Raw genomic sequence first — 27,407 nt, 5'->3', positions numbered from 1 at the left:
AACCCGTGCGCCACAACTACTGAGCCTGCGCTCTAGAGCCCGCGAGCCACAACTACTGAGCCTGCATGCCACAACTACTGAAGCCTGTGCGCCTAGAGTCCGTGCTCCGCAACAAGAGAAGCGACCTCAATGAGAAGCCCGTGCACCGCAACAAAGAGTAGTCCCTGCTCGCCGCAACTAGAGAAAGCCCACGCGCAGCAATGAAGACCCAACGCAGCCAAAGATAAATAAATAAATTTATCAAAAAAAAAAAAAAAAAGAATCGGCCAACTTGGCGTAGAGGGAGTGCTGCGTTCGGGCTCACTGGAGGCGGTCGAGAGGAGGCTGACCTGGGTTGGACTACATGACAGCGTCTCCCCAGGAAAATGAACCGTTTCCTTCCTGTGTCCCTGGGCCCCTGGCAGTGTGAGGCAGCACAGTGCAGTGGAAGAGCTGGTTTCAATTCCATCATCTTGTGCAAAGGCCCTGTGGTCCAGGAGGCCTGGGCAGCCTCAGGACTGAAGCCAGGCCATGGGGCTGAACCCCAGGGTTGCAGAGGAGCCTGGTCTAAGGGAAGGCGGGTGAGGGCCACGGCCTGGGAGTTTCGGCAGCGTTGGCCCTTTGTCCCAAGAGCGGTGCAAACTCATTCGGGAGTTTTTAAGGAAAGGGAGTCAAGGGCTTGATTTGACATTCAGAAGTGAATGTGGGGAGGTAGTGAGTGGAGCACGCAGTCCGTGAGCCTTGCCCTGACCCTGCGGTTGCAGCAGCAAACCCTCTTCCAGACGGTCCTAGTGGGGGCGGGGAGGGTTGTATGCACGGGGAGGGCGTCCAGCAAGCCTGAGGAGCTATCAGACCCCAAGGGCCCTGAGCAGGCCTGGGGCCCAGGTCGCCCTCCTCACTGCCCCCACTTACCTGTCAGCCAGACACAAGCTCACAGGCGTGTGCAGCTTCCTAGTTATGGAAGCAGCTGTAGAAGATCTGTCAGGCTCAGGAGTGCAGGGAACGCCGTCGGTCTCACGCGCGGGTCCCGGGCAGAGGTCACAGCCCCTCGCCTTCTCGGAAGCGCCGTGGCCGCGGGGGAGGAAGATGTGGGCTTTTCCAAGGCAAGACCACGTGATGGGCACTGCTGTGTGGGTCAGCTTGGGCCACCGTAGACCATGCCACAGACCGGCGGTCTGGAGCCTGGACGTCCGAGCCCGGTGCCGTCCGGTCATTCCCGGCTCGCAGATGGCCACCTTCTCTGTGTGTCCTCACGTGGATTCATTGTGCACGCACTGGGAGGCGGCGGGGGTGGGGGGCAGAGAGCCCTCTGTGTTTCCTCTTCTCGTAAGGACGCCAGTCCTCTTGGATCAGGGCCCCACCCTGATGGCCTCGTTTTACCTTCGTTACCTCATTAAGGGCCCTGTCTCCAGATACAGTCGCTTGGCTGGGGGGGCCCTCAACACATGAATTTGGAGGAATGCAGTCCAGCCCGTAACTGTATGCAGCATCTCCCTTGTTTTGTCAGTGTGTATTCGATGGTCATGCAAGTCAGTACACGTCTGTAAAGCTGGTGACCTTGATTCTCTAGGCCTGGAGAGATCGGAGCCTGAAGGGGAGACCCACCGCCCCGTGGGCGGAGGGGTAGCAAAGGTCAGCCCGGTGTTTGCTGAGCCTGGGCCTCTCATTGGGCTTTAGTGACCCCCTCAAACTAGAAACCTCTCAGCAGCAGGGGGCCCCACCCAGGAGCGCCCCCTAGCCCCGCCCCAGAGAGCCGGTTGCCTCCTCGTCCTCGAAGATGACCCCCAGGGGGCTTTGCCCGAATCCTTCACACGCACCAGACCCTCAGCCAGTTCCTGCACCCCCCCTTGCATCCCCCGTCAGCCCATCGCCCCGCCCATTCCCTCCAGACGCCAGGCCTCACCTCGTCCCCACCCACACCCCCGCCTCACCCAGAACTTGGCTCAAGAGACCCTCAGACCAACTCCTTCCCCAGGCCCAGGGCAGTCATCCTTCCCTGGTCACAGGGACACCTGATTCGGGGCCATCAGCCTGGAGAGGGCCCACCAGCACCAGCTCACAGGCGCCTCTGCCAGCCCGTAAGGACTCTGGGGCTGGCGCTGTCCGCTGCGAGACTGGACCCCGGTCCCGAGGCCCTAGAGGGTCACTGGGTGCCACCATTCCAGCTCATGGAGCCACCAAGCCCCGAGCGCAAGACCCCCTGCGCTTCCCTGGGGTTGGGCCTCTGCCTCCGAGCCGAAGCCGGGGGCCGGGCCAGGCGCAGGCAGGAGCGCTGCCGTGAGACGGAGCCTTCGCTGGCCTCGCGTGGCGGTCGGTGTGGGTGCCGAGTCTCCAGGGCAGCCGGTCCGATAAGCGTGCAAACTTCATTAGTTCACGTCAAAGTTTGTGGCAGGTGTCTCTCCGGGCGCCTGTACGAACCGCCTCTGGTTGCCAGGAGGACCGGCCTTCTCGGCAAGGTGACGATGGTGACATGGGACAGCCTTCTCCAGCCTCTCAGCTCCTCCTGTGTCGTAAAGAGACTCCTCTTCCTGGCTGGCCCCTCCTCCGATGCGCCGCTGTTGTAAATAACATTAAAGCATTTTTTTCCAAGGAGACCGAAGGGAGCGTGGGGCTGGAGTGGGGGAGGTGTCCTGAGACAGGGCACGGTACGGGCGCCGTGGAGCAGGGGGCTGGGCCAGCCTCTGCTGTCCGTCTTGGGGGCACAGCTGTGGTACAGGGGGCAGGACGCCGTGCGGGGCCCGTGGGGAGCCCCCTCGGGGAGCTAGGGTCTCAGAGGGCCTCCGGGGGGGCTGGGTGCGGGCTGCACCCCTAGGGCAGTGTGCCCTGACTCTGACCCCTGATGGAGGTCTGGACCCGCCAGCTCTGCAGCGGGAGAGTGTCCTGTTTGCTGTCGCGCTCGCTCACTGCCCCACGCGCAAGCTGGGATCAGGAGGCACGCGTGCCAGGTCCAGGGTGGGCGCCGAGGTGGAGTGGGCTCCCCTGGCCAGCCCTGCCCCTCAGGCCCGCCCAGTCACGGCTCCCCCCTCCGGCTTCACTGAGACACGGGGATGGCTCTGTCCCCGCAGCCACGTGGAGCCTCGGCCTTGGGCCCCGGGTTGGCGGTGGAAAGTGGTCCTGGCGTCGCTCGTGGGAGGAGCAGCGACAGGACTCCTGGTCTGGGCTCTGGTGGCTTCTCTCTTCCACAAGGTCCCTCTCGTGATCCTTGGTGCGAGGCGCACAGAGCACCCACCGAAGACGGGCGGACACCCCCCCGCAGAGCGACCGTGGGGCTGAGCCTCGGCGTGCACCCCCGTCCTGCGGACCCGGCGGGGCCCCAGGGGAGAAGGGAGGTGACCAGGCGCGGCTGGTAACTCACCCGTGAACCGGAGCCCCGGGGTTCGGGGGGTGAGGCGCCTGGACCGGGTACTGGTCCCCTGGGCAGTGGGGCTGGCGCACACTCAGCTTCCCCAGGGCCAGGGCCGTATTGGGGGCTGGGCTTCCCCTTACGCTGGGGGAGGGGGTTTGGTTTCAGGGTCCGAAATTCTTAGATAAAGACAGATGTTTAAAATCCCCAGGGTCGGCACGGGTCCGGGACAGGTTTACAGCTGAGGGAAGAAGCTCTGAGGAGGGTTTGGTCGGCCAGGCGGGCGGGGCTGATCTCCCGAGGAGAGTGTCCCAGGCCGGAGCTGACGAACTCTGTGTGTGAGGGACCAGCCTGTGAGTATTTTCGGCTTTGCAGGCCATGTCGCCCCTGTCGCAGCTGGTCCGCTCTGCCCAGGTCACGCACGTGCAGCGGAGGGCGGCGTGGACCCGAGGATCGCGACCGTGTGCCCGTGATGTGTCCTTTACAGAACAGCCGGCGGGTTCGGCCTACGAACCGTAGTTTCGCTGACCCTGTTCTAGGAGAGTGGAGTCTGCTTGCCAATGACCACGGCAGCTTCCCAAGTTAGGGAGTCATTTCGCGCGTGTCTGTGACAGCTTCAGGTGCGCCGGGCTGAGCCGTGCGGCCCCTGCAACCCCTGCCGCTCATCCTCTACTGGACGAGTGAGAAAAGCGGGTCCCCTGCTGTGGTCTGACCCTCCAGAGCCCTTCCTGGGGCTCCAGCCCCTACGTCTGGCCTGTCCCCTCTCTGCGGCAGCCACGCGGAGGCCAGGGTCGGGACGGCTCAGCATGGCCTCCGGCTGGCCTCACCTTTGTTGCTCCCGGTGGGCTCTGTGGACCCGTGACTGGATTTGAGCCCGCTCCCCAGCCCCTCTTCCTTCCTCCCTCCTCTGCTGACACCCACTTGGCGACGGGCCAGGCTGGCCAGGCTCTGGCTGCCTTAACTCCTGCCCCGCCACCCTTCCCCCGCAGTGGGCTGGGGAGGGTAGAGCCCCTGGTCCTGCACCTGCCAGGGCTGGCGTGGCTGTGGTGTCTGGCTCTGGGTCCCCGCCCCTGCCAGCGGATGGGCCTCGGGCTCAGCCCACCCCACACGTGGACGAGGGCTCGGTGCCCCTGTTTTGTCTCTGTTGAATTCATTTTCATAGTTGCTCTATTTATAGCAAGGAGTGTTTGTTTTCACGTTACGGTGGTGACATAAAGCTTCTTTTCAAGCTAAGTCTACGTAAGTTGATAAAGATGGTTGATTTAAAGAAAAACATTAAGTAAATGACAGAGCTGGCAGGCGGCATCCACAGACGCCTGCCACTCAGAAACCTGCCGTGGGCTCACTCGCTCGCTCCCCAGCAAGGCCTGCGACGTGGCACGACTCCTTTGTCCCAGATGAGGTTTCCCACGTTTGGAAAGCGAGCCAGCTCCCAGCTAGTGGCGGCCAAGCAGGGTGGCTCCAAGGCCAGCCCCACGGCAGGTGCAGGGCCGCAGGGGCTGAAACACGCAGACCCTGGGGCTGGGGGCCCCACCGAGCTCCCCAGGACAGTGAGGCGGGCAGGAGCCGGGACGGAGCGGGGGTGGGTGGTGGTCAGCCCGAGGCCGCCACGGCCTCTGGGACTGAAAAGAGGAAGCCCCTCTGCGTCATCTCTTTACACACAGTGCGAAGCCTGTGCTCGCTCTCGGGGCTGGGCCGAGTGGACCCCGTGGAGTCCAGGCTGGTCTCGGGAGGGCCGGGCAGGACGCTCGCAAACCAGGCACCGCCACATGCATCTCCTGCAGCCTCAGCTCCTCCCACACGCTCTCGTCCACGCCGCTCAAGGCTCACTAGCCGCCAGGCTCCTCCTGGACTCGCCGAGTGCGCTGCCTCAGGACCCTTGTATGTGCCATCGCCCTGCCCTGGTCCCTGAGTGCCCCGTCCAGGGCTCTGCTCAGAGGCCGCCTCGTGCACAGGCCCGTCGTGACCGTCCTTTCCAGAGGAGCCGTCGCTCTGTCCAGGGCCTCCCCGGCTTCGTTTTGTGGCTGTTGTATCACGTACCTGTTTATTTTCTGTCTGCACCACTGGAATACAGACGCTCGACAAGAGCAGTAACTGTCCAATTCGTTCCCAGTTTTGTCCTCAGCACACAGGGCAGAGCCGTGCCTGACCCATAACAGGCCCTCAGTCGGTCCTGGGTGGGTGGACAGTGGACAGATGGACGATGCAGAAGGAAGCGATGGGCTGTCTGCAGGCCCTGCGAAACTCACGGGAGGAGCAGACGCTGGGGCGCGCCTTGAAGGCCGGGGAGCGTCTCGGGGGAGGAAGGCTCCACAGGCAGAGGACCCAGCACAGGGAGGTCTGAGCCGGGGAAGCACGACACTCGCAGCGGGTGCGGTGGCCACAGTGCAGGCGTGGCATTGCTGCCCGTGTCTCTGGCCTGTGTCCAAGGCAGGTGGAACTGCAGGGAGGGCGGGGGGTGGGTCTCGCCTACTGCGATGGACCCGCTGTCAGGTGCGCGCCTGGTTGGCCAAGTGCTAGGCTCTCTGCGTGCGTGTCTCGTCTATCCACCCAGTAAGCTCTGAGGTGGACTGTCCCTGTTCCACACGAGGGGACAGAGACTCAGAAGCATTGGCTGCCCAAGGGGGCTTGGGGCCAGGCTGCTGGCCTCGGAGAACATGTCACCCTCCGTCCCCGTTCACACGGCAGTGCCCTGATCTCGTGCATCACCTCCCAGAGGTGACACCTGGGCCGGCAGCCGTTGGCACACACTAGCCTGCATCTTCTGAATCGCAGTACATGGGTCGTGAGGAGTTTCTAGAACCTGAGAATGCCGGCGCTCAGACCCGCCCAGAGCCGCTCTAAGCCAGCAGGTGGGTGAACCCATGCCCCCTTGAGGCTGGTGCCCGTACAGCTCCAGAGCGGCGGGAAGGGGCGTGCGGGTGTGGCCAGGGATGTAGCCGCCTGCCCTGCTGTGTAGGCATCCAGCCTCCCGCACCCTCAGGAGCCTGGGATCTGGGAGGGAGACTGTGGAGACAGGTCCCTGTGGCCACTCCCGCCCCTCCCCACTCAGCGTGAGATGCCACAGCCCCGATGCCAGCCTGCCAGCTCTGACACCCAGGGGCCCGGTGCGTGTGCTCTGGGACCCCCGCCCTTAATGATGGGAGCACCGGCAATGATTTCCCCAGCCCTCAGCCTAACCCCATGGTGAGGAAACTCAAGTTGAAATTATATTTCAAATGTTAAACCAACCAAATAAAAAAAACCCAATCACGTAGAAACATGCATTTTCAAAACACCATTGTTTGTTCTGTCATGATTAATGTGAGCAGGGAAGGAGGTGTGGGCTCTGCAGGGCAGCCGGGTCCAGCGCCGACACTGCGCCCATGACTCGCCCCAGCGTCTGGCAGGTGCAGGGCAGGAGGAGGAGCCCAGCCTCAGAGCCTTCCTCTGAGCCCGGACCTGCAGGTCCCGGACCCCACCTGTGTTTCTGACCAGGAGCCTGAGAGGGTGCCGAGCTAGCTCTTCTGACCGGGTACCAGTGTCCTGGGACAGGCGTCCCCTAACCCAACCCAGCCCCAAGGTGAGGCCCGGCCTGGTTGTCCCCCTGGATGCACCCTCTCTCTCCAGTGCTTCCTTCCCACTCTTCCTCCTGGTTCGGCCTCCCTCTCCTTTCTCTCCCTGGCAGCCTGACCTGTCTGCACTTTAGATCAGCACAGGAGCCCACCTGGGGAGCCTGGTTAAGAGGCTATGTTTGTGCAGGATGGGCTGTGTCTACTGGTCAGGGGCCAGTGAGGAATAAGAGTGATTCAGCCAGTACTACCCAAAGCCATCCACAGATTCAGTGAGATCCCTATCCGATTACCCATGGTATTTTTCACAGAGCTAGAACAAAAAAATCCTAAAAATTATATGAAACCATAAAAAGCCCAGAATTGCCAAAGCAGTCCTGAGGGAAAAGAACAAAGCTGGAGACATAACCCTCCCAGACTTCTGGCAGTACTACAAAGTTACAGTAATCAAAACAGCATGGTATTGGCACAAAAACAGACATATTGGATCAATGGAAAAGAAATAAACCCACTCACCTACGGTCAATTAATCTACGACAAAGGAGGCAAGAATATACAATGCACAAAAGACAGTTCCTTCAGCAAGTGGTGTTGGGAAAGTTGGACAACTGAATGTAAATCAATGAAATTAGAACACACCATACACAAAAATAAACTCAAAATGGCTTAAAGACTTAAATATAAGATACGACAACATAAAACTCCTAGAACACAGGCAAAACGTTCTCTGGCATAAATTGTATTAATGTTTTCTGAGATCAGTTTCCCAGGGCAGTAGAAATAAAACCAGAAATAAATAAATGGGATCTAATCAAACTTACAAGCTTTTGCACAGCAACGGAAACCATAAGCAAAATGAAAAGACGACATACAGACTGGGAGAAAATATTTGCAAATGATGTGACTGACGAGGGCTTACTTTCCAAAATATACGAACAGCTCATACAACTCAATAACAACAACAAAAAAAATACCCAATCGAAAAATGAACAGAAGATCTAAATAGACATTTCTCCAAAGAAGACATACAGATGGCCAACAGGTACAACAGGAAAAGATTTTCAGCATCACTAGTTATTAGAGAAATGCAAACCAAAACTACAGTGAAGTATCACCTCACACCGGTCAGAATGGCCATCATCGAAAAGTCAACAATTAATACACGCTGGAGAGGGTGTGGAGAGATGGGAGCCCTCCTACGCTGTTGGTGGGAATGTAACTTGGTATAGCCACTATGGAGAACAGTATGGAGGTTCCTTAAAAAACTAAAAATAGAGCTACCATATGATCCAGCAGTCCCACTCCTTTACATATATCGGGACAAAACCATAGTTCGAAAAGATACATGCACCCCAATGTTCACTGCAGCACTATTTACAATAGCCGGGACATGGAAGCACCCTAAATGTCCATGGACAGATGAATGGATAAAGAAGGTGTGGTACATACATACAATGGAATACTACGCAGCGGTAAAGAAGAATGAAATAATGCCATTTGCGGCAACATGGATGGACCTAGAGATTATCATACTAAGTGAAACAAGTTAAAAAGAGGAAGACGAATATCATATATCACTTATATGTGAAATCTAAAATATGATACAAATGAACTTAATTCACAAAACAGAAACAGACTCACAGATGCATGGACAAAGAGAACAAACTTAAGGTTACCAAAGGGGAAAGGGGGATAGGTGAGGAATAAATAAGGAATTTGGGGTTAGCAGATACAAACTACTGTATTTAAAATAAACAACAAGGTCCTACTGTAGAGCACAGGGAACTATATTCAGTATCCCGTGATAAACCATAATGGAAAAGAATATGAAAAAGAATATATGTACACGTATAACTGAATCAGTTTGCTGTACACCAGAAACCAACACGTTGTAAATCGACTGTACTTCAAAAAAATTTTTTAATAAACTAAAAAAAAATGAATGGTTCGTCCACCTCCAGAAGCATCGCCAGGCACTCAGGGCGCGGTGCCGCCTGCGAGGGCCGGGTAGCAGCTGTCCTTCCCCCGTCACCTCACCTGGGAGGGAGACTCGAGCCACGCAGACAGAGCCCCTGGCACAAGCTGATGCTGGAGGGGTCGTCCTTGTGGGGACCTTGTTGGAGAGAAGGGAGTCCTCAGGGCGTCCTGGAGTCTGGCCGCCCCGGCCCCCTTGCCCAGACAGGCACCCGGAGCTGTCTGCAGCGGGGGCTCCTACAGGCACTCGGGAGGTGCTTGTTGGAAACACATGGGCCCCGTGGGGGTGACCGGCGGGTGTGAGGAGAGGCTGGAGGCAGGGGTCAGGACACCTGAGCGACTGGTCCGCTGGCTGCCCTGGGGGAGGATGCTGGGGGCGGGGCATGGCCCATCCCTGCCCAGACCGATCATCCTAGATCTCAGGCGCCAGGCCTGACGTGGCAGGAGGTACCACATCCTCCTGCCCACGGGGTGAGGAGGTGGCCCTCAGCCCGTCAGCCAAGCCCTGAAGGTGTCCTGCAGGTGCAGGGGGAGGCTGGGTCTCCCCCTCGTCCCCCGCTCCGACTGCCCCAGGCCCCCAGCCGTGGCAGGTGCACTAGCCCTTCTCTGACGGGTGGCTGGTGACGCTGCTCATGGGAGATTGATTCCCTTCGGTGAGTTCCATCCTGGTGGTGCCGACGGTCTCCTGGGAGAACGCCAGACCCTCCAGGGAGGGACTGCGGCGGGCAGGGGGTGGGCTGCAGCCAGAGGCCGCTGGGGCTCCCTCCAACGTCCTGGTCCCGGGCTGCCTGTCTCTGGGACGTCTCAGGGTCACGGTGCACGTGCAAACGCGACGGGTTTCGGGGCCTGCCCGGCGGCCGTGCCGTCAGGCAGCAGTCTGTGTCTCCGTCCCCCGAACTCCTGCCGCACGCCCCCTGCTAATCCTGAGGGGGCCCCCACGCCCGGAATGGAAGACCTCAGTGAGTGTGTGTCCGGTGGATCCCGGCCACCGTCGTGCCCGTCACCAGGCCTCTCCCCACCCTCTGTCCCCTGAATCCGGGGGCTGCCCACGGGCGCACGCGTGAACCGTGAGGGGTCTGCCTGCCTCTGGGGGCACTACTTCCAGGCGGCTGGGACACGCGTGCTCAGAGCCCCAGCTCCGCTCCCACTGCCTCCGAGTCCCCCAAGGGCCTTGCGCAGGGGTCGGGCCGGGAGTGGCCCCGCCACAGACGCCGAGTGATTTAGCGACGTGATTACTTCCTAATGCAATACCTCACGGAGCTTTTTATTAGATTTTCTCCCTTTCCTTCCAAATGCTCTTTGGAAATAAACACCTGGGGCTGTTATAGTTTATATCACTCAGTTTAATTAGCTTTTAAATCACATAATATCACCGGACCGCTCTCAGATGTCGGCTGTCTGCGCCAGGCTGAGGGACCTGGGTGTCGCCCCACGTGTCTGCCCCTGTGAGGCCCTCGCAGCCATGACTGGGGGCCCGTGGGCCTGCACCTCTCAGACGGGATACGGGCTCCACGAGCAGCCTTCTCCATGTGGCCTGAGGTCCAGGCTCTGCTGCGATGGCCACGTGCCCCGACCCGGTTCCTGGCAGCAACGACAGCGGCCTGGAAATCCGAGGGGTGGGTCGGAGCCCCCAGGAGCCTTGGAACCGGGCGCAAGGCCCAGGAAGGCCACTCAGACGAGGCCAGCGGGAGTCGTGTTAGGACAGACCCTGTGCCTGGTCGCTCGGGAAATTAGGTTCCCCCGTAAGGTCACTCACTCTGACGGAAAATTAGGCGGTATTTTCCTAACCGAGCGTGGCTGTCGCTTCTTGGAGGGGAGGGGGCCTCCTGTCCAGCATTTCATGGTGTGTCGTGAAGTCAGCCGCGCCCCGTGTGTGCCTCGTAGGAAGCCCTGTGCGTCCGAGGGCAGCCCAGGTCGCCTTCCCCACCAGGTGGGAGGCGGGAGCCCCCCGACCTACCCGTCCTCTCGCGTCTGTCCTTGGTCCCCCTTTAGGCCCAGGTCGGGGGTCTTCTCAGGGTCCTGCCCGAGGAGCTGCCCCCAGTTCTCAGCTGTGAGACCAGCTCAGCACGGCCCACGCAGCCCCTCCCCTGGTGGCCGTCCAGGGCCCGGACGCACTTACACGCGTAAATACGCGAGTCAGCGTGGCTTCCCCTCCTGTGCGGGGTCATGCCGCCAACTGCAGGGGCGTCTGAGCGGGGCAGACGCGGGCCTGCCTGGCGTGTGAGCCTGCGTGTGTGCCCGGGTACGCAGGCGTGGGTCTCCTGCACACGCTCACACACAGTTGTGACAGGACGGAGGAAACGGCGTGTTGACGTAATTGTGAGTGTTGGATGTTTCTGTCGTCATGTTTTCCTAGGGTGACACGTCGTCCGTACAGAGTGAGGATTATTTTGTGTACCACAGTCAGTGTGAGCTGTTGGCTGTCCCCCTGAGGCCTGGGCCAGTGTCCTGCGGGTGGCCCGACTTGCGCCACGGGGGCGTGGCAACCCCCGGGGACGTGGGCAGCAAGGTCACCACCAAGGCTCTGGCCTTGTCCTCGCTTGAGGCAGAATCACGTGGAATCCTGACCGTGTTCCCAAGTGGGCCCAGCCCTCATGCTGTCCTGCCTCCAGAGCGCAGGCCCAGCCTGTGATGCGCAGTAGGGCCGGCGACCCCGCACGAGCCTTCCCTCGCCTGGTCTCCCCGTCCCGGTGGGCCGAGCCCCAGGAGACCTCTCTCCGCCGTGTGACGGGCCACGTGGATGGTGACCCTCGGCCTCGCCGGAGCGGGTGGCTACGGGGGGCCTGGGGGCCCAGGGTTTCCAGGGTTCAAAGGAGCTGGAAACAACCAGTATTTACGCTAAATTCCCTGAATCTGTAACAGTGGCTCACGTTCGTAAACAAGGTTCTGCATCAAGGAAAACCCACGGGTGAGGTTCAGCCCACGAGCCACGTGCGGGCGTGCGGACCACCCAGGGCGCCTCCACGCTGGCAGGTGGGCTGACGGTCAGGCGCCGACCACCCGCTCCCTGCACCAGGCTGAGCCAGGCCCCGACCCCTGATACGCGCTGGGCCGCAGCTGGCGTGAGAAAGGTGCGTGCGGAGGGCACGACGGCAACGTTCATCTGCTCACGCGGCGAAGGTGGCGGGTTGTGTGTGGGGCATTGGCAAAGGGCCAGCTGCAGAGCCCCTCCATCAGAGGCCCGTCGCCGTCCGGGTCCCTCCAGCCCCACCCCACCCCTGCCAGCATGTCCTGACGCCTCCCTGCTCACGATGAGCAGCTGCCCCCGGGGTTCCCCGCGGTTGACTGAAACCCAGCGTTGTCCCTGGTGCGCTCAGAAAGCGCCGGTCGGTGTCTGGTTAAACTGTTACTCCCGGTGAGGCCGATCGGCCCGGCAGTTGGGAGACGGACAGCTACATGGGGGACGGAAAGCGAGAGTCCCGGGGACCTCAGCCTGCCCCAGCGGGGGCCCAGAGCCTGGCGCTGAGGATTCGTGCGTCTGAACGTTTACTGAGGACGCGTCACATCAGGCCCCGGGCCCACAGCACGGGTCCCGTGTGGCCCCCCTCTCCATCGCTGTCACACGATGTTCCCGGGGGTCTGTCCTGGGAGCAGATTCTGAGGCTGCGCCGTCCTGCCCTTGGGCGGGGACGGGCTCCACGCAGCCCAGGACTCGGCGTCAGAGTCCGGATCCCTCCAGTGTGCTTTGTGCGGGCGGCCACTCGCCGTGTTGGTCAGGGAGTCTGATGCCTGGGGCTCTCTGGACCTTCCTCAAGGACCAGCTCTGCAGGGTCCCCTAAACCGCCACGCCCTCTGGTCGCTGCCACCAGTCTCTGCTGTTGCCGCCACCGACACCAGCACGTGAGGATGTGTCCTGTGTCCTGAGGGGGAGTTGGTGCTTACTCGACAGAAAAGGCCGGCGAAGCTGGGAAAGAAACGCGGTCTTCACACCCTCCAAAGAGAGCAATTTCCCTTTCCCAGGTTAGATGTGAATGTTACAGTCCTTTAAAAAATCATTTCCAAGACTAAATCACAGGAAGATACCTGCAAGAAGTGAGGAGATTATTTGTATTCTATTCCTGGGTCCAGGGAGCAAATCAACTGCAGAGTATGTTTTGAAATTTCTTTTTTTAAATGAATGTGGTCAATGAAAATGCAGAGCTGTCAGCAGGACATAACCCTCCTATTGCAAGATGAAGAAAATCCCGTGATGATTCAGGCCCCGTGAAACAGGTCTGAAAGCGAAGAGCACCCTCATGTAGGGTGAGGTGCTGATGGAACGGAAGATGCACTTCCCACGATCTGCACACGCAAATTGCATCCGTCGGAGCATTTCGTGCAGAGAATGAAGCGCTTCCTCCCTTTTGCTCTCATTGTCTGCAGCGGGGGCGGGGCAGGGGGTCCTCCAGTGAATGCAGGTGCGCACGCAGCACCTCCTGCCTGAGGCCTGAGGCCGGATGGGGCCTGGGGGAGCGCGAGCCCTTTGCTGCCGGCTGCTTCTCTGGGGGGAGCCCTCGGTTCAGACGCCCCCAGATCCTGGCGGTCCCTTGCTGGTGCTCGTCCTGTGCCTGACACCCTGTGGGTCCCAGCCGTGGGTGGACGCCTGGGTGCCAGTGACTCGTCCGGTGGACGCCCTCGGGGATGGGCCTCCCTGGGTGGCTTTGGTGAGATGCCGTCCAGCCAGGGCAGAGGGTGCCCCTGCCCCTCCTGTGCTCTGACCTGCCGGGAAGTCGCGAGCCTCGTGGGGCTGGAGGGCAGGGCAGCGTGAGAAGCTGTCACCTGGGACTGCATGTGCCGCCTGGCACGAGCACGGAGCCCCTGGGAGAGGACCCGCCCGACGCAACAGGGTGCAGGCACGGAGGTGGAGGGAGGTCTCGGGCCTTGGGGCGTGCTTGGGGGGAGACAGCTCAGCCCCCACATGGCTCACCAGCGCGGCGGCCTTTTCTCCAAGGAGGCCGGTCCTGACCAAACCCGCTGCCTCAGAAACGAGTCTGCGCCCCGAGTCTCCACACCTGCCTTTGGTTTTGATTCCATGCTAGCAAAAGAGCCCAGTAGGAACCATGCACTTCAGCAATGAGATGTTTTAATTGCATCTTAAAATAGAATTGCAATAAAGAGCATAAAACCGAGACTAACCAAATGTGTTTAAGGGAGCCCCCGGCACGGCCAGAGGCGGGCGGGCTGGTAAGCTGCCCACTCACGGAGCCAAGCCCTCAGAAGGGCACTGAGGACCTCGGCCCGCCTGGCTGGCCTGGACCCTTTGGCACATCCAGCCGTGCCATGCAGGGCAGGCGCTGCCAGGGTCTTGAAAACAAGGGGAGGGTGGGATCCTGTTGGGCTGATTTATCGTCCGTCAAAGAACCTCTGGGTTCTACCAGGAAGAGAGAGGAGACCACCTTCTTGTCGGGCTGGCTGTCCGGGGGTGTGGGCGGCTAGCGGGCAGCCGGGCCCTGGCCGCAGTGGAGAGGTTCCTGCACGGTCCTGATGGAGCGACCAGGCCCACCCTTCCAGCCGCCCTGCCACCGGGGGCTCCTGGGAGCCTGCGTCTGCTCCAGGAGCGGTGACTGCAAGCCCAGTGCCATCCAGGCACCCCTGCAGACCGGAGCCCAGCCTCCAGCTTAGGGTCCAAACAAACTCATTCTGGCGCCCAAGTCAGCTTCCATACTGAGGGGAGGACAGAGGTGGCCACGGCCTTTTAACCCTCACACCCCGCGCCCTGCCCTCCAGGCTCGCGACTCTGCTCCCCTCTGCATGGCGAGCAGGGGAAGGGGGGGGGTCAGAGGTCTGCGGCTGCGGCGGTGGTTGCCCAGTAAGGGTCTGAGGACTGGCCGAGGGGCCGTGTGGGCCAGGGAGCCCCGAGGAAGGGGGCAGGGCTGCCCTGGGGCAGAGGCTCAGGATCCTGTGGGGAAAGTCCACCTCTGGTTCCTGTCCTGCTTCGAGCACCAGTGTGCTTTAGCTCCAGAGTGGAGAGCAGAGCCAGGCCCTGAGCGGGGAAGGCTGGGGCTGGAATCCCAGACGAATTCACCTCCAGCCTCCCGCGCTGGAGCCTCAGGGCCGCGGGGCCGCAGGACCGCAGCTACACGGAAGCCCAGGGCTCAGGCGGGAAGGGCTGAAATCTGTCGCCGCTTCCTCTTATTTTATTACCGGCGTGGCAGTTGCAGAGTTGAAATGGAGCTTAAAAAGCCTTTGTGAGTAATTAGTGTCAAAAACACAAGATCTACAAAGCCATAAACTCACAGCTTGGTGATGTTACCGAGTAGTAATTAAAAAGGAAAAAAGAAAATTCCGTTCCAAGATCGGATCTTCAGCCAAAGATGAAAAGGCAGTGTGCACATGATCCGGTGCTGGGGGGCGAGGGACGGTTGGCACAGACTAGCGACACACGTGCGCGGGCTGAGGCCCCTGGACGCCACCGGGCGCACCTGCGGCCCCCAGCAGGGACGGCGGACCCGATGCGGACCGAGCAGGCTCCCGCAGACCGTCACCTGCCCGAAACGAGGGGGCCGCGGCGGGTGTGCCCGAGACCGCCGCTCCTGACTGCCAGGCCTGGGTCCCGCCGTCCGTGTACCCGTGTCCAGCAGTAGCAGCAAAGGGAGGCGACTTGGGTGAAAGAGGAGAGAACCCCACTCCCGCCCAAGCCGCTCCGTCGACGGAGGGAGACCCGTGGCTGCTGGGTCATCGTATTGGACGTTTGTGCCGCAGGCGCTTGTGCAGCCCAGCGTGAAGACTGGAGAGCATCGCCCAGCTGTCACGGTCGTGCAGAGGTGTCGGGGAGGCTCGAGCCGGGCTCGGGGGGCAGCACGGGTTCGTGGCTGGGAGAGGGGAGGCCACGTCCAGCAGCAGGACGGGAGGGGGGTGTCGGCGGAGGCCGGGCGGCGGGCGTCTCTGTGCCGCCCCTCCCTGCACTGCCACCCTGAAGTCACGGTCTCGGCCTCCAGTTTTGTTCTTCAAGGTTTGGGGAGCTCTGGGTTCTCGGCACTTCCGTATTGATTTTAGACCCAGCTTGTCAAGTCCTACGCTGGAAGCCTGCTGAGGTTTGACTAGGGCTGCACTGAAGCTGTAGATCACGTGGGGAGAGTTGCCTTCTTGACAATATCGAGTCTTCCAAGCTGTGAACAGTTTCCCTCTCCGTGCCGTCTTCTCGTTTCCAGGGCACAGGTGTCTCACGTCTTTTGTCCAGTTTATCCCTAAGTTATTCATGTTTTTGATGCAATCATGAATTGTTTTTTACTTTTAATTTCTTTTTGTTGCTAGCATATAAAAACAGTTCTTTTTTGTAAAATTGACCTTTTTTTTTTTGGCGGTACGCGGGCCTCACTGTTGTGGCCTCTCCCGTTGCGGAGCACAGGCTCAGCGGCCATGGCTCACGGGCCCAGCCGCTCCGTGGCATGTGGGATCCTCCCGGACCGGGGCACGAACCCGTGTCCCCTGCATCGGCAGGCGGACTCTCAACCACTGCGCCACCAGGGAAGCCCTGTAAAATTGACCTTTTATTTTGCAACCTTGCTGACCTCCCATATTAGTTCTAGTAGCTTTTTAATGTATTCTATTGTATTTTCTACAGAGACAGTGATGTTATCTATAACAACAGTTGTGCTTCTACCTGTCCAAACTGGAGGGATTTGTTTCTTTTTCTTGCCTTATTTCCCTGGCTAGAACCTGCAGAACAGTGTTGAGTAGAAGTGGTGAGAGTGAACATTCTTGTCCCAAGTTCAACCTGAAGGGACTCATTCAGTCTGAAGCCACTGAGTGTGCTGTCACCTGTGGGCTGGTCAGAGACGTCCTTTATCAGGCTGAGGAAGTTCTGGTCTGATCCTCATCTGCTGAGGAATTTTCTGAGGTGTGCATGTTGGGTTTGGTCAAGTCCTTTCTCTGCATCTGTTGAGGTATTGTGGGTTTTCTTCTTTACTTTGTTTATATGTTGAATTACTTTTTCTAATGGTAAACCAGCCTTGCATTCCTGGGACAGAACCCACCTGTATTACCTTTTCTGTATGTTATTGGACATGCGTTTGCTTACTGTTTAGCATTTTTGCATGTCTACTCCTGGGGATTATTGGACTGTATTTGTTTTCCTTGTGCTGTTATTGTCTGATCGTGGCATCATGGTGATGCTTGGCTCATGGAATGGGTTGGAGAGCATTCCTCCTCTTCCATTTTCCTAAACGATTTATGTAGAGCTGATATTTATTTATTCCTTAAACATTTGATAGAATTCACCAGGAAAGCCAGCCAGCCTTGGAGATTCCTCTGTGAGAAGGTTTTCACTGCAAACTCAATTCCTTTAATAGACGTAGGACTATTCAGGTTATCTCTTTCCTTTGTAGTGAACTTTGGTAGTTTTGGTGTCTTTCAAAGAATTTTTCCATTTTATTTAAGTTGTCAGGTTTATTGGCAAAAAGTTGTTCATAATATTCCCTTACTATCCTTTTAACATCCATAGAATTCGTAGTGCTGTCACCTCTCTCATTCATGATACTAGTAATTTGTGTCTTCTTTTATTCCTGATTAATCTGACCAGTTTATCAATTTTATTAATCTGGAAAAAATCCCTTTTGGTTTCATTTTTTTCTAATGCTTTTCTATTTCAGTGGTTTCTGTTTTGATCTTTTATTTCCTTTCTTCTGCTTACTCTGGGTGTACTTTGCCCTTTTTATTTTAGTTTCTTATTTGTGTATTTATTTGTTTAATTTTGGCCGCGGCGCGTGTCTTAGTTCCCTGACCGGGGATTGAACCCGTGCCCCCTGCAGCAGACGCACGGAGCCCTAACCACTGGGCCGCCTGGGAAGTCCTCAAGGTCGAAGCTGAAGTCTTCTTCTCTAATGTAGACACTTAGTGCTATACATTCTCCCCCAAGCTCTGTTTTACCAGCATTCCACAAATTCTGACATTTTATTTTTATCGTCATTCGGTTTAAAAGTGCGAATTTCCCTTTTGATTTTTTCCTTGACCCATAGGTTACTTAGAAGTATATTATTAAGTTTCCAAATATTTTGAAAATTTCCAGATAGCTTTCTGTTATTACTTGATGATTTAATTTCATTGTGGTCAGAGAACATAGTTTGCATGAAATAAATCCTTTTAAATTTACTGAAATTTGTTTTAAGGTCCAGAATGTGGTCTGTCTAAATAAATATACTCAGAAATAATTTGTATTTGGAGTATGCCATAAATGTGAGGTCAGGTTTTTTTATAGTATCGTCAAATCTTCTATATCTTTGCCCGTTTTCTATCTTCCTTTTCTCTCAGTAGACAGAGAGGTGTTGAGATCTCTGACTATAATTACAGATTTGTCTATTCCTTCTTGCATTTCTGTTGGTCTTTATTTTGTGTGTAGATTAATCCCTTTGTTGTTCTGAAATGGCCTTTTTCCCTGATGATGTTCTTTGCTCTGAAATCTAAGTTGTTTGGTGTCAACCTGGTCACCGCAGCATTTGGCTTCCGTTAGTGTGGTTTATCTTTTTCATATTTTTACTTTTTGTTGTTGTTGTTTTGCGGTACGCGGGCCTCTCACTGTCGTGGCCTCTCCCGTTGCGGAGCACAGGCTCCGGACGCGCAGGCTCAGCGGCCATGGCTCACGGGCCCAGCCGCTCCGCGGCATGTGGGATCCTCCCGGACCGGGGCACGAACCCGCGTCCCCTGCATCGGCAGGCGGACTCTCAACCACTGCGCCACCAGGGAAGCCCCGTATTTTTACTTTTTGTGAGCCTCATATAATTAAGCCTTGCAAGTCTTTCCAGTCTGACAGTCTCTCCCTTTTTACTGGTGTCTTTAGACCGTTTACATTTAAGGTGATTACTGCTCTGATTAGGTTTACGCCCACATCTCATTATTTGTTTTCAGTGGGTCCTATGCTTCGTTCCTCTTTTTCTGCCTTCTCCTGGATTAACTGAATAATTTGTACAAATTCATATATCTCCTTTTTTGCCTTGTTAACTGTAACTTTATCTTGGTGTTTTACAGATTGCTTTAGGACTTACAGTGTACATCTTACCACAGTCAACTTCAAGCGACATAGTATCGCTGCACGTTGACTCTGAGAACCTTGGAGTTCTCGTGCTACACGCATAAACCTTCCAGTTGCCTCCTTCCTGCCTTATTCAACTCCTTGAAATACATTTTACTTATACACATGTTGTAAACCTCACAGTAAACTGCTACTGTTCTTGTTTAAATAGTCGATCACCTTTCAGAGATATTTAGAAGGTACTTGAAGTTTTTTCATGTGCTTCATATGCAGCTTCCACTCCTTGTGCGTTGAAGGAACGAGGCGTTCTTCGTTCTTCCTGTGTACACGCACCTTTCCACCTTCATCTTCCTTCTCTGTGAAGGGCTTCCTTCAGCATTTCTTGTAGTGTCAGTCAGCTGGCGATAATAGGGTTTTTCCGGTCCCACGTGTCATTTTCACCGGGTGCGATTCTGGGTTGACTGGGTTTCGTTTGTTGTTTCTGTGCTTTACAGACACTGTCCCACGGCCACCTGGCTTCCCTGTTCCCCGTGAGGAATCTGCTTTCAGCCCCTCTTTGTTCTGTGGTCACGTGTCTGTTTTTCTCTGGCTGCTTTAAAAATGTTCATTATTGATTTTGGGTGGTTTCATTACCATGTACTTTGGTGTCATTTTCTTCATTTATTTTTCTGTGCTTGGGGTTCACTGAACTTGTTGGAGCTGCCAGTTTAGTTTTCATCCCATTCAAATGTTTTGGGCTGTTCTTTTTCCAAGTATTTTTTCTGTCCTCCTGTATTGGTCATCCATCACTGAATAACAGATTATCCCCAGACTGAGTCGCTCAGTTTCCAAAGGCCAGGAGTTGAGTGCACTTAGCCGGCCCCCTCCTCAGAGCCTCTCGCAGGCTGTGGTCACCTCACGTCCCTACCAGGAGAGGATCAGCCCCTGAGTTCACTCACGTGGGTGTGGGCAGAGCTCAGTTCGTTCCTCGTCATGCGGACGGGTCATGGCTTCTCTGGTTTGTGCTTCATCAGAGGCAAGAAGCAGAGAGTGAGAGCAGGGCAGTCACCGTCCACTGTGACACCACCTCCCAAGTGACGCCCCATCATTTGTGCCGTATTTTTTACTCAGAGTCCATCAAACTCGAGGATAGCGGGTTGCGCGGGACGCCAGTGCCAGGAGGCAGGGTCACTGGGGGCCGTCTCGGAAGCCGCCTGCACGTGCGTCTCGGCCTCTCCAGGGGCTCAGGTGCACGTGTGGCGTGTCCCTCGAGGGCCCCAAGGCTCGCTCTGGCGTGTGTGGTTCTTTCTCTTTCATTCTTTTCTCCTCTCTCTTTCATTGAACGGTTTCTGTTTCTGTTTTCAGGTTCACTAAACTTTTTTCCCCAACCTCCGATCTGCCATTAATCCCACCCAGGACACTTTTCATCTCATACACTGTCGTCTTCACCTTTAGAAGTTCAGTTTAGTTTTTTCTGTATCTTTTACATCTTCAACTTTCTGAACACCTGGAATAAAGTTGTAACAGCTGAGTTAACGTCATCTGCTGGTTCTAGCATCAGTATCAGGTCTGGATCCATTTCAGTCGATTGCTTTTTCTCTTCCCTGGGAATCGTATTCCCCTGGCGTTTGCACGCTCATCATCGTTGATGGGTGCCAGGCGCGGTGAATTTCTTCCCGTTGGGGGCTGGGTGTTTTTGTCTTCCTGTGACAGCTCCCAGACTTTGTTCAGGGGTGTTACTTACTTGGAAGCAGATTCTTTCAGTCTCAGTTTAAGAGTTGTGAGCCAGGGACTTCCCCGGCGGTCCCGTGGTTAAGACTGCGCTTCCACTGCAGGGGGCGCAACTCTGATCCCCGATTGGGGAACTAAGATCCCACATGCCGCCAGGTGTGGCAAAAAAAAAAAAAATTGTGAGCAGGACCAGAGCAGGATGTAGTTGAGGGTGACTGTGCTCGTGTGGAGGGGAGACCCTCCTGTGCCCTGTGACGGGGGGGTTCTCTGGGGTGGCTGCTGAGGGCGGGCGCTGCTCCAGCCGTGTGAGCTCCTCCTGCGGGGGTGGTGTTTGCTCTGATCCCCGTGGTCTCAGGTGGTTTCTTCCTTGTGTGCTGACCAGTACGCTGCTGAGTGCTTGGGCATCCTCTGCTCAGTGCTTCCTCCAGGCGTGGCTCTGCTGTCAGGCACTCTGTCCTGCACCCTCTGGCCAGCTGGGTCTCCCCAGACTCTCAGCTCAGAGAGTCCACCGGCTCTGCCTGGGCCTCTCCCTCACTGTGCCCAGAAAGTCTCTTGAGGGGTGAACGGGGCCGTCACAGGGCCTGCTTCCCGTCTCCCGGGACCGTGCCCCTCATCCCCACGTGTCCCAGGACTTGAAAGCACTGTTGCGTGTTTGTGTCTCATTTTTCCGGTTGTTTCAGGCAGGTGCCTGCCGAGTGTTTTGACAGGTGTTATCATCTGGGCCCGCCAGCAGCCCTCTGGGGTGGGAACACAGGCACGCGTCCCCCTTAAATTGAGAAAAGTCCGGCTCAGAGAGGTGAAGTGATGTGGCCAGTCACACAGCAGACAGGAGAGCAGCCGGCGGTGAGCCCAGCTTCTGACTCCGTCGCTGCCAGTCCTGCAGCCACATCGCTCTTCACATGATTCCGCGGCCCCCGTGGGCTCCACAAAATTACTCCGAGGCTGTGTGACTTGTCTCGATGGGGAGCGAGGAGGGGCAGGCTTCCTGGATGAGGGCTGGAGGGGACACGTGGCCCAGCCCACTTGACGGAGGAGGCGGGGGCCCAGGGGGGCGGCGGTCCCAGGGTCGGGGGAGCCGGGCCTTTGGGTCCTCTCTGGCCCCTGCCCCCGAGAACGTGGGAAGGAGGCGGTTGGCTCTGTGGTGCCCACCCCCACTCGCACCTCCCCTGTCCACGGGCCTCTGCCCCCAGGAACCTCCTGGAAGGAGGCCTCGGGCGCCCACCTGTGAGGGGCAGCGTTCCTGGAAGTGACCGCTCGGGGCCTCAATGCCCCGTGTGTGCCCTCCCCCGTCGTGAGGCTGCAGGAACAGCTGCGCGTGGATCTAAAACGGAGCCTCTAGGAAGATGGAGGGCTGTATAAATAGAAGAAGAATAATAATAATAATTGTGGGTTTGAGACGGATCTGCAACTGTTGGGGTGCCCAGCCTTGCCCCCCACAATCACTCTTGGGAAAGGTCACCCCTAGCTGGGGATGGTGAACTCCAGTAGCACTGGTATAATTAGAACATGCGGTATTTAGATGCTTTTTCAGTACAATTAAGCGGGATAATTGGGTGAGCTATTTCGCTGGACATGCTTTTTTGCCAGCTTCCGTTCCCTGGAACTTCGTGCCGGGACAGCGCTCTCAGCTTCTGGCCAAGTTGTCCTGACCCACTTGCCACCGTGTCCCTTGCTTGTTCGCACGCATCAGCGTCTGCCTGGGCCTCCCAGGGCCGCCTGCCCTGGGCTCCGGGGACCCAGAGCGCAGCGGCCGCCCCCAGTCGCCCCTGGTCTGGGAGCCACGCCTGGCCGGCCTCGCGGGGGTACGGAGACATCTGCTCTTGGAGTGGGAGGCTGACCAGGCTTTGGGGGTGACAGGGATGCGGCGGCAGCGGGCCCACAGCGGCTGGGACAGGGGCCCCGAGGCACCAGGCGGGGAGAGAGCAGCCCGAGTGGGCCGGGAGAGCTCGTCCTCGTGGCCGGCGAGAAGGGCTCCACGGGGCCGGACTCTCAGGGAGCCGGGGGGCTGTGCGCGCATCTCTCCGAGAAACACAGGCGGGCAGGCGGCGCAGAGACTTCCGCAGCGTCTACAGGCCGCCGGCCACCACGCTGGGTGTCACCTGCAGCCCAGGACATGGGGGGCGGGCGGGGGCACCCCCGGAGGTGCCCTCCCACGGGCAGGGAGGATCTGGGGAGGAAGCCAGCCAGGTGTCCACCCCCAATCCCCGCGAAGCTCACCCCAGCCCTGGAGGCCGACGGGTGGTGACGGCACCGTGGCAGGGCGTCCCACGAGCCCCGGTCCCAGACACCGTGTGTCCCCACCGCGGGCCCCGCTCGGGCGCCGGCCTGGGAGCTGGTGAAGCCACACGTCGGCACGTGCCTGTAGCAGGGACGCCGTGTGTATTTGCCCATTCTCAAAGCTGTCAGGCCTTGTGGGTATAATTTAGATACTGTTTTTACTGATTACAAGCATGTGCAGTCATAGTGAAACCCCGGAGAATTCAGAAAACCGTAACGAACCACCTTTCATCTCAGCCCCGTGAGCTCCCCAAGCCGCGCTCCTGTTCCGATGCCCCGGAGGGCGGCTGTGCTGCGCGGGGGACGGCGGGCGCCCGAGGGGCACCCCCAGCGCCGGCTCCAGGGCGTTCTCGAGCGCAGAAATTTCAAGAGGACGCTGGCCGGCCGGGGCAAGCTGCCCTCCCCAGATCAGCCCGTGAGCGCGCGAAAGCACTTGGGACGTGTTAGATTCCCGGCTTGAGAAGCCCTGACTCTGTTCTGAAGACGGGGGTGCTTTGATTTCCTCGTGGCTAATCCAGGCAGGATCCTCACCCTCCCCAGGCAGAGAGCAGTCAGTGTCTGCTGCGTCCGGTCACCTCGGAGGGCAGGCAGCGGGCTGGGCCTGAGGCCCGGCCACGCCCTGGCCTGGGCTGACCTGGTCGCACGTGTCCCTCAAGCCGGGCACTTTTATTACGCGCCTGACCCCTCCCGTCCAGCACGGTCAGCACATCTTACTGGGCAGTTTGCTTTTTTAAAAACTGCGCTCTGGTTTTAAGTGAACAGCTCCTAATTAGAGTGCCGTACAAGGTACCTGGGGACCAGGTAGCGTTGAACGCAGGCTGATGGGCACGTCCTGGGAACACGGCAGGTCCGCAGAACCGGGACCCGGCCCCGGGCACGTCAGGGGAGCAGCCGGGAGCCGTGGGGGGTTGCCTGGACGTGGGTCGAGATGAGAGAGAAGCACTGAGCCCTGCTTCTGGGTCTTGAGGGCGGCCGGGTGCCCAGAACTGCCCGGCAGCGGGGTGAGCACCGGGCGATGCCCGCGGGCAGACAGGGCGTCCCAGACAGCTCCCTGTTGGTCAGGGTTGAGCCAGGCCAGCTCGTCGGGAGTGGCAGCCCCGGTGCAGACACCGCGAGGCGCGTCTGACCCACATGCAGAGCCTGCAGGGGCCTGCGGAGGCGCCCAGGGGACCCCCAGTTTAAGTCGGAGTGGAAGGCCGCCTCTCGGGGGAGCAGGGGGTGAGGGAGGGCCAGGTTGGGCGGAGGAGGACGGGCCGGGGTTGCCCCTAACCACTGCACAGCCAGGAGACTCGGCTGCCCTTTCGGGCCCCAGACTCCCTCCACCCGCTAACCCGCCACCCAGCCTGTGCTGAGCCGACAGCTGACAACCGGCCCCTCTGACATTTAGGGAAAAATACTCAGAATCAAGAGCAGAAGGCAGAAATTAAAGGATTTTCTTGGTAAAGGTCAGAGTGGTTTCTCTTATTTTTGTTTGAAAATGGTCTGTGTTGAACCACTATGACAAGGCTAAACGTGTTAACGGGCAACGGCGCAGGGCCGGCCGCCCGCGGGGGGGCCGGGGCCGAGTGAGACGGCACACAGCCAGGATGGCCGCAGCACCGGGAGCTCCAGGGCCGCTCGGAAGGGTCGTGGGTCGGAGGGCAGGGGCAGGCTGTTGCAGGGCTGGAGCCAGCTCCTTCCCTGGGGTCCCGGAGGGCCCCCCTCCGTGGCACATCCAGGCCTGCCCCTTGTCAGGCCTCCTCCTGCCTGCTGGGCCCGCCGGGGGGTCACCCTCGGGCTGCTGGGCAGAAGGGGGCCTTTCGTTGCAGACGGCCCTGCTGAGGTGTGATCCCCACCTGACGCTGGAGGGTCTTCATCCGCCACAGAGAAGGCCCGTGCCCACCGGCAGTCGCTCCCCTTCTCCCTCCCCGACCCCCATCCCAGCCCCCGTCTGGGCGGCTTTGCCTGCTGTGGCGCTCGCCAGGGCGAGTGGAGTCACGCCGACGGGGTCTGGCCTGGCGTGTGCTCTCGAGGGTCGTCCGTGGTGTCGTGTGCACAGGGCATCGCTCCTCCCGTGGCTGCACTGCACTTACCTGCTCGCCTGTCGGTGGCTGTTTCTGCGTTTTGACTTACGTTGAATGTTGCTGCCGTGAACGTTCCTGTGCCAGTTCCTGTGTGGATGTGTGTTCACTTCTCCTGGGCACGTACCCAGGAGTGGAATTGCCGGGTCACGTGGCTCACTCGTGAGGAGCCGCCAGACTGCGCAGCGCCCGCCGTGCCCGCTTCCTACTTCCCCGCGTCCTTCGCAGCACCGTGTCGCCTGGGTTACCGCTGTCCTCACGGCCTGAGGCGGGTCTCACCGTGGGCTCCACTTGCGCTTCCCTGAAGACAGGAGGTGGTGGCACCGTTCGTCTGTATCCTTGGGGAAATTGTCTGTATCCTTGGGGAAATCGTCTGTATCCTTGGGGAAAAGGCCCATTCGGGTTGCTCGCCCGCTTATTAACCGGGTCATTTGTCTTCCTCCTGCTGAGTTGTCAGCTGCCGGTGGGCCCTGCACACGAGTCGTTTCTCAGACGCGTGTCTTGGCGGGGGCCGTTTCTCAGGGTGTCCGTGGGCCGGGAGGAGCGTGTCCACCTTCCCCCGAGCCTGGGCTGCCGCATGGGTGGGCCGCAGGTGGCGCTGCTCCACTTCCTGGTGGCCGTTAACAGGAATCTTGGTGCAGCGGGTGCCCGCCAAGGCGGAGCCAGGGTTCCGGCTGGCAGGCGAGTTTGGGGGTCGGCGGGAAGAAGCCTTTACTAGTCGGCTGCCTGGGAAGGAGGGGGCTCTCCCATGGGGCGTGTGCGTGTCACCGGGTGTGTCCCTTCCAGCCTGGGATTCCCGAAGTGGAGCGGTGGCCTTCATCAGGGGTGGAGCTGACTGGGCCGGATGGGCAGGGCGGGCAGGTGGTCGTTCCGCAAGTGGGGGGCTGGCCCACGGTGGCTGCCACCCTGCTCGCCTCCTGACTGCCCTGAGCTGCCCCGTCAGCACCACTGCCTTGCTGGACAGGGTCGCAGGCCACAGGCTTCTGTCTGGTGTACGACGGCCTCTCCCCAGGCCTGCGCCCCCAGCAGGCAGACCCCGGGGGTCCTAACTCACCTGGGATGGGCTTGCTGGCAGGTGAGGCCCACGTCGGGGCACCATCTAGGGTCTGAGAGCTGCCGCAGGCCTGCCCGAGGAAGGGAGGGGGCTTCCCCGTGAGCCCTGCCCAAGTGTTTGGGCACCTTCGGGCCTCTGTCCACCCCCCAGCTGCCCTGCACCCCCGGGAGCACCTGCCCTGGGCTCGGCCCTGCTCACACCTGCCTTGTGACCCAGGCCAGCCCTGAGCCATCTGGGCCTCGGTCTCCCCACTTGCACGTGAGGGCTTGACCAGCTAGCTTGGGGGTCCCCCCGTGTGGCACACACGGTGTTTAAAGGCTGGTCTTCCGAATCACTGGGGGCAGGCCCGCCTTCCTTCGTGGCACCTCCCCAATCACAGGTGGCGCGTGTACGTAAAGAGGTAGTGAAAGGAATTGGCTTCTCTCGGGTTCTCCAGGACTGCCTGGCCCCCAGCTGCCGCCCTTCAGCCAGCCCCACCCAGTGGGCTAGCCCCAGCGGTTCCCTCAGCTGGGAGCCCCTCCGTTCCATGCCCGAGGCCTCACAGCCAGAAGGGGCTGGACTTGAACTCGTATTAGCGGACTCCAGAGGCAGCCCCGCCGCCATGACAGAGAGCCCTGCCGTGCAGCAGCGCCCGAGGGCAGTGGGTGAGAGGCCCTGACACAGCGGCCCCTCGGCCGTCGCCCTGGCACACGGGGCAGCGTGAGACCCGCCTCGGAGCGCCTGCAGCCTCGGGGCTGTCACAGGGCCCTCACGCCCGGCACGGAGCGTCCTCACAAGGGCTCGGGTCTGAGGGTGGACAGACCCGGAGGAGCTGGTGAGCTGGCGTGCACACCCCCATCCTGGCTTCTAGGTTCCAGAAGCGTGGGTGAGACCCACCACCCAGGAGGCCCGAGAAACAGCCTCGCCTGGGGGGATGTGCCTGGACTTGGGCAGATGGCCCGTCCGCGTCTGGAGCCTGGGGCGACGGGGGATTGAGTGGGGCGACCCGCCCAGGGCCCACCTGCTAACGGCATCTCCTGTGTCTCCCGCCCACCCTGCAGGCCGCGGGACCCTCGGGCACGAAGATGCAACTGCTGGAGACGGAGTTCTCTCGGACGGTGCAGGAGCTCATCGAGCTGCACCTGCTGCGGCAGGACAGCATCCCCGCCTTCCTCAGCGCCCTCACCCTTGACCTCTTCAGCCGCCAGACCGTGGCCTAGCCTGCGGCCCCCCGCCCCGGCTGTGCCCCCAACTTCCGAAGGCTTACGAGGCAGCCGGCGGGAGCCCGCTCAGGCCTGGCCCCCCGCCCCGCGCCGGCCGTGCCCCCAACTTCCGAAGGCGGAAGAGGCAGCCGGCGGGAGCCCGCTCAGGCCTGTCCCTTGGGGTCCCAGCCCCACCAGGCCAGCTACCCCATCCACAGGGCCCGGCCTCCTGCCCAGACGGCCGTGAGCGTCAGGGCCTGATGGGGACTCCTGCGTGCCCCCCAGCCACCTGTGCACAGCTCTGGCCGGCAGGGTTAAGCGGCTCAGGGGTG

General features: G+C 59.2%; 1 protein-coding gene across 2 annotated transcripts in view; it reads left to right on the top strand.

The window, feature by feature from the left end:
• The window catches only part of MAD1L1 (mitotic arrest deficient 1 like 1), a 319,426-nt gene extending 292,198 nt beyond the window's left edge, over positions 1-27,228 (top strand). For both annotated transcript variants that reach the window (XM_030849542.3, XM_060285821.1), the window contains one exon: positions 26,935-27,228. In XM_030849542.3, coding sequence (XP_030705402.1) covers positions 26,935-27,093 — 159 coding nt within the window. In that variant the 3' untranslated portion in view covers positions 27,094-27,228. The remainder of the gene's footprint in view (positions 1-26,934) is intronic.
• The last annotated feature ends 179 nt before the right edge of the window (positions 27,229-27,407 follow it).

Source organism: Globicephala melas, chromosome 15, assembly GCF_963455315.2.
Source record: "Globicephala melas chromosome 15, mGloMel1.2, whole genome shotgun sequence".
Lineage (NCBI taxonomy): Eukaryota > Metazoa > Chordata > Mammalia > Artiodactyla > Delphinidae > Globicephala > Globicephala melas.
This window is presented reverse-complemented; position numbering and strand designations above follow the sequence as displayed.